This window comes from Andrographis paniculata, unplaced genomic scaffold (genome assembly GCF_009805555.1).
Source record: "Andrographis paniculata isolate CXL003 unplaced genomic scaffold, ASM980555v1 Contig53END, whole genome shotgun sequence".
NCBI classification, from domain to species: Eukaryota; Viridiplantae; Streptophyta; class Magnoliopsida; order Lamiales; family Acanthaceae; genus Andrographis; species Andrographis paniculata.
Window position 1 is genome coordinate 3,533,806 of NW_026137588.1, and position 6,565 is coordinate 3,540,370.

General features: G+C 31.0%; 1 protein-coding gene across 1 annotated transcript; it reads left to right on the plus strand.

Annotated features, from left to right (window-relative positions):
• Positions 1-962: 962 nt before the first annotated feature.
• Positions 963-6,151, plus strand: LOC127255226 (uncharacterized). The gene is made up of 8 exons (XM_051280673.1): positions 963-1,144; positions 1,257-1,320; positions 1,595-1,887; positions 3,042-3,140; positions 3,227-3,256; positions 4,366-4,413; positions 4,664-4,753; positions 5,598-6,151. Exons 1-8 carry the CDS (start codon positions 1,142-1,144, stop codon positions 6,018-6,020), a joined length of 1,050 nt encoding a protein of 349 aa, XP_051136630.1. The 5' UTR covers positions 963-1,141; the 3' UTR covers positions 6,021-6,151.
• The last annotated feature ends 414 nt before the right edge of the window (positions 6,152-6,565 follow it).

Here is a 6,565-nt window from a genome sequence, read left to right on the forward strand (position 1 = left end):
TTGCAGATTTTCCAAAAATTATGCAACAAATATAATATTTTGTTTCAAAATTGCGACAGAAATAACAACAAATTAAATTTGTTGCAGAGTTCAAATAAAAAAAATTAAATTTTTAATTTTATAAATAATTTAATAATTATTATTTTTAAATTTTTAATTTAATTTTTAAAATTATTATTTTTAAAATTTTTAATTTAATTTTTAAAATTTTAATTTTTAATAATTAATTTTATTTATTTATTAAATATTTTTAATTTTTAATTTTTTTTATATATTTTTATTATTTTTGATTTTTTACTAAATCTGCCCTAATTGTCACCTGCGATACTCACTCCCTAATTCTCACTCGACGCTACTTACTCGCAAACAAGCTTAGACTTGCCCAAACGGTTCAAACCGTCAGTTACGATTACAAACCGCCGGTTACGGTTTGTCAAAATATTAAACCGAAATCGAACCTTTCGAATGACAATTTCGATTACGGTTTATAAACCGCCAATTACGGTTTGAACCGCCGGTTTATATATACTTATTCTTAATAATTTATTTTTATTTTCTATTTTTCTAAAAATTTGAATTTTATTAAAAAATAATTAAATTTCATTTTAATTTTATTTATATATATTTATTATTTATTTATTATATAAGAACCATATATATAAAGAATGAATTAAATTGTTACAATATAAAAATAATTAAAATAATAAATATAGTAAATAATTAAATTATAAAAATATTGTAATAGATAATAAAATAATTTAAATTATATAATAAAAAATTATAAAATAAAAAAATATTAATAGTATTATTATTTTTTAATATTATTAATAATTATTTATATTTATTAATATTATTATTGTTATATTTTAAATTATTATGATAAATATAATGATATTATTATAAAATATACACAATTTAACCCTAATATCTAATCAGTACTAGCCATCCACGTCCACACTCCACGGACGCCGTAGCCACCCTCGCACACAGTTCTTCTCTTCCTTCGGACGCCGCAGCCGTGCCTGCGCCCGCATACACAAGTTCCCTCTCTTCCTTCATTCTTCCTCCCATTTCTTTCCTTTCTCCTCATTTCCTCCTTTTTTTCTTCTTCTTCTTCTGCTGCGCGCCTGCCTGCCCTGCCATGGTGAGATAAAAAAAAAAAATGCTTTGTTTTTGTATGTATGTATATGAATAATTTTGTTTTTGAAAACTAATGATTGCACTTGTTGATTAATCTTTATGTCATTGTTGTTCAGCTCCCGATGGAACGTGAGTCGATATCTATGTGGGAGTTAAGCTTTGTTGTATCTTCTAACCATGGTAAACATCTCTGATTTTAGGTTACTTCATCTCTATTTTAAGGTAAGGTTCAGTGCTATCATCTTCTCAAACAATATTATGCTTGTGCCTCTACATACGCTTTATCGTTTATTGGAAACAACATAGATTGAAAGCTAAATGGGTCATATACCGTGATTGTGCCACTTTTTCTAGTGATTTACTAAGATTATATTTGTAAATTCGTGTTTCTGAAATGTGTAAGCTAATGATTGATCCATTTTTTCGCTGTCTATTTCATTCATTTCCGAAACAGAGACATTGGATTTTAAGTTTTTGTTGAAACCAAAGTGTAGTAATGTCCCTTGCGTTGTGGAGGAGGGTCTGAACCGGCAACTTACCGGGGGTGCCTTAAGGGGGGACAGGGGGATGGCTGTATTTAATTTGAGTGGTGACGAGATTCTTGAGTACAAAATATGGATTAAAGCGGATAGGGTTTCGCCATTTGATCTTGCTGCAAGTTGGAGAGCACATCAGGAGAATTTTCAGCCTTCCTCTGTTCGTGGAATACCAGATATCAGTATAAATTCTGCTGCTGAAAGTAATGTGGTAGGTGCATTTGAAAAAGATATAGTTCTCAAATTCTTGATTTGCTCCCTTGTCAAATTTATGGCATTGAAATGATCTCTCACATTATAATGTGATATTGCAATTCTTCAATGTTATTTTGCAACTTTCATTATTTTTTTTTATGGAGTTTCATTTATAAAACTTTCAACTTCATTTCTACACTTTCCAATTTAGAATGAAAGGGCAAGTTTGGAGCTTGACATCGAGCACTATGTTGTCCCAACTCTAGGTACATCTGCAAATTCAGATTTGGTTTATGCGGCTAACATGGCTGCAACTCCTAGGTCCCTAAGTAATGTAGGAATGTTTTCCAAGATTGATGGATCAAGTGGGGCATTGCAAATGGCAACAGATACTGGTGTTTCTTCAGATCAACCTGATTCAATAGTAGTGTTCTTTTTCCTCTGTATCATTTTTACTTTATAACTTCTCACGCTTCCTTAGTTTCTTTCCACTTGTATTGTATCTGATTCGCTGAAGTTTAGTTACCCAATTGGCCAACACATAAAACCAAGGATAAGCAAAGGTCTTAAGACAGCTCATTCAAATTGAGATATATATATATACACATATATATATACACACACATATATAATTTTTTCTTTCTTTAACCCCTTGGACAAGGATTTACAAGCAAATCATGAATAGATTAGCATTGTGATGGTAATCATGTAAATTAGAATCTTGAACATATTTATTGGAATTTAAAGTCTTTTTAAGTTTATGGTCTTGGTTATGGATTGGAGTGAGATGAAAATTTTGCATTGCACCAACTTAGGTGGGTGTAGCATACCAGCATCTTCTTACACAAGCATGGCTGTGCAACTAACACCTCAAAGAGGTTATGGAAGTTGACCATAATAAGTAATTGGAAACCAAGAGTGTTACAAAGTCTATCCAGGAAATTAAATAGTTACCTTAGTTGGATGTTACAAAGTCTGTTAGAACTCTATGCCAGCAGCTGCAAGAACAGTTGCAGCTGCAGCTGTAGCAGATCAGTTGCTCTGTCTAAAAGAGGATAGGCATCTAGCGATTGTCCTGGTATTTTGCTAATATGATTTTCATATGCTTGAGGTTTGGATTGTTACATGGGTGATAAAAAATTTCCTGATTAATTTTATGATTTTCGTCAGGTTGGATTGTCTGGTCGTGGCAAAACTTTTACTGCTGCCAAACTTACTCGATATCTTCGTTGGTTAGGTCACAAGACTAAACACTTTAATGTTGGAAAGGTATTTTCTCTGCATTGTTAGTCTTTATTCATTAGGTGAAATTGGGTATAAAGAAAAAACTGCATAATTGTGTATTTTGACTGCAGTATCGAAGGCTTAAGCATGGAGTTAATCAGGTACTTTGTGGTGATGTCTTATCTCCTCTTGTTTTCCATATGTTAGGAAAGCATTTACCTAATTAATAGTTTCTTTTTACAAAGAAAAAAAATATCTATATACCAGTTAGATTACAATATAAGTTGTATACTTGGAATTCATATTTTACATTTTAAAAATAGGTCATAAAATTGTTGAACCTTAATGTCTTAAATATAAACTTGTAAAATTATATTGATACGGTAAAAGTGATGGTCTGTTATTAAAGAATTTTGAAATCAAACAACTCAAAAAGAAAACGTGGGAAGTTCTGAGGTTGGGATGTGGGGATGGAATATGAAAGGCAATATTGGAAAAGCCTTGATCCAGCTCACAAACATTTGTGACCAGGTGGTCACGACATATATTTGTTCAGAAGAAGAAACATATATTGTAATGCTAATGATGAATCAGTATTGACTCATGGGAAAAAGCAAAATGAGACAACATAAAAAAAAATGAATTGAACTTCCTCTTTTTGAGGGTTTGATTCCTTGGATGTGCTCTGATCTTGTGGCGAAATTTATGAAGAATAACCACCCTGACCTGTCCATATAGATTACCTGCAAAATCTAAAGTTCTTGCACGAGCAATGTACTGTTTTACATGAAACTTATTGATCTCTGTAACGACTATGTATTATTTAACCAAAATTTCTCTCTCAAATGTCATTTATACGGATCTGTATTGTTGCTACATACAATTCTTTCAACATGTGCTATTGTCTAATTTCTCTTAAAAATTGATGAAATCTGGTGTTCACAGTCATAGTTGAACATAAGGAGCATCTTGTTGGGAAATGTCATGATGCTAGGGATATATCTTCTTTTATGTAATGAAATAATACATTAGAGCAGAAGCCATATTGTTAATGCTTCATAATAAAAAAATTTATTGACTTGCATGCACACAAAAGGATTTGCAATCTTAGGAAATTATTTGAAAAAACTAGAACTACAAAATGTAATTCCAACTGCTGACTATCAAACATTGCTTCTGTTAAATCTTTCCTGGGTGGATCACTGTTAAAAATTTTCAGAATGAATATGGAATGGTTATTTGATAAATGAAATGTCATTTTCTAAAACAGATGAACAACATTAGTGGGTACATTCCTGGGCGGATAGTATTCTTCCTGGTGTGTCTCTTTGAACTGCAATATCTTTCTTGTCTCATCTACATGGGTTGAGGCTCATGTATTATGTATGGCACATGTTTCAAAGAGTTTTGAATTCTTAATGATGGCCATGTTTTGTATGTGTTACGCCGAGGGTAAGATATTCACTTATGTATTTTGATGTTAAGCTTTTCTTTGTTTAGTTATTAACATTGATTTATGTTTTTTTAGATTAAATTATTAATTTTTTTGATCATTTGCAAATATTCAGGGAATGAATAAGGTTGGAACCTATAAATGGGTCCATTCTAAAGAACACAATTGCGTAACATTCATTAATGGGAAAGCAACTAAAGTAGCTGTAAGTTGATTTTCATTATCGTTTTCATAATTCATTCTAAATAAATATATTTTATTGTTCAAATTTTGTTGGGAATGGATTATTTATATTATTAGATAAGCTCATTTTGAATTTTTTCTTGTAATGCATTCTTTATTATTAAGTTGCCGATGAATTTTAGTAGGATTCTTATCATAGCTTAAATTTTTATTTGGCGTTATTATTGTGTTGGTTGGCATAAGTTTATTATTCATCTTTAGGTTGGTTGGTGGGTTAAATTGGTGTTATTATTATGTTTATGATTCATTCTAAATAAAAATATTTTATTGTTTAAATTTTGTTGAGGAATGGATTAATTATATTGTTAGACAATCTCATTTTGTATTTTTTGTTGTCATGCATTCTTTATATTAAGTTGCAGATGAATTTTAGTGGGATTCTTATCATAACTTAAATTTTTAGTTAAATTGGACATATATTTTACGTTAAATTCTTTTTTATGTTGTAAATTAAGTTGGACCAAAAATAACCGTTTATTGATCTTAATATACTACAAGAGCAGAAATTTTGTTTTGTATTGATTGATTGAGCTCATGATTAAAGGATTAACATAAGGTACTAAAAGTTATAGACCTATTGAAATATTGACTTTAAATGGATTTGGTTGCCTCCTTCCGGGCATTTATTGGGGCATGTAAATTTTAGTGTTGCCACCATATTGTTGTTGTTGTTGGTTGTTGTTGTTATTGTTATTATTATTATTATTATTATTATTATTATTATTATTATTATTATTCATTTGTATCAAATATTTTTATGATTTTGTTTGGAAAACTAACATTGTATTCATCTAAATTATTTTCAGGACGAGGTGGATGCTGTTGAAGCACACCTGACTCAACAAGGAAATACGTCATATGATCCGGATAATGTGTTCCTCACCGCAGTACCCCGTGACAAGAAAAATCGCATTTATGGGTTGGGGTCATTAGGTGCGACTGTTCCTCCTCGACCATCATCCTTCTGCAGCGATGGTCGTACTCCGGGCACATTTATTCTTAAGGAACGATTGACAAAGATGGAGTGTGAGTTGGGTGAGTTGAGGACAGATCTTGCCGAGGGACGTAGTCAATGGGAAGTGATGCAACGTGTCACAAATATGGAGAACCAACAACGAGTCATCTACGATTTGAACTTGACCATTATGGAGCAATTACGACGTATGGGAGCACTATCCATTCATAGGTCCGAACCCAATTCAGATGGTGGTAGTGCTCCGATATCATGATATTTTATCATTACAAGTGTTTTAGTTACGACCTTAGTTGTTTTGGTATGATATTATGGTAACTTGAATTAGATTTATACATTTTTCTGATATGTGCTACCTGTGGTACTCATACTAAATACATTGTGTTTTTGGTCTATTGATAGTGTTTAAATTTGAAAATTTTATATGATTTCAACTAGTTCTTGTATCTTTGAGAAGGTATATTAATCGAATCATTAAATTTATTGATTATGGAGGATTGAATTAATATTTTTTAGATAGTTATTGGAAAAAAATTGACAAGAAACGAGCAAAAGAAATTGTAAAAATTGCGACGGAATTAGCAATAGTTATATTATCTCACAATTTGCTATTCTATTTGCCCATTGCAAAAACTTGCAACAGAATTAGCCACTGTAGTAAAATTCCGTAACAAAAAATTGCGATAGAAATGACTGTCACTAATTCTATTGCAATTTTTTTCAACGGAAAATTTTAATTGTTACATTGGGTTACTGAAATAATATTTACTACAACTTCCACTTGGTCGCAAATTCCGTTGT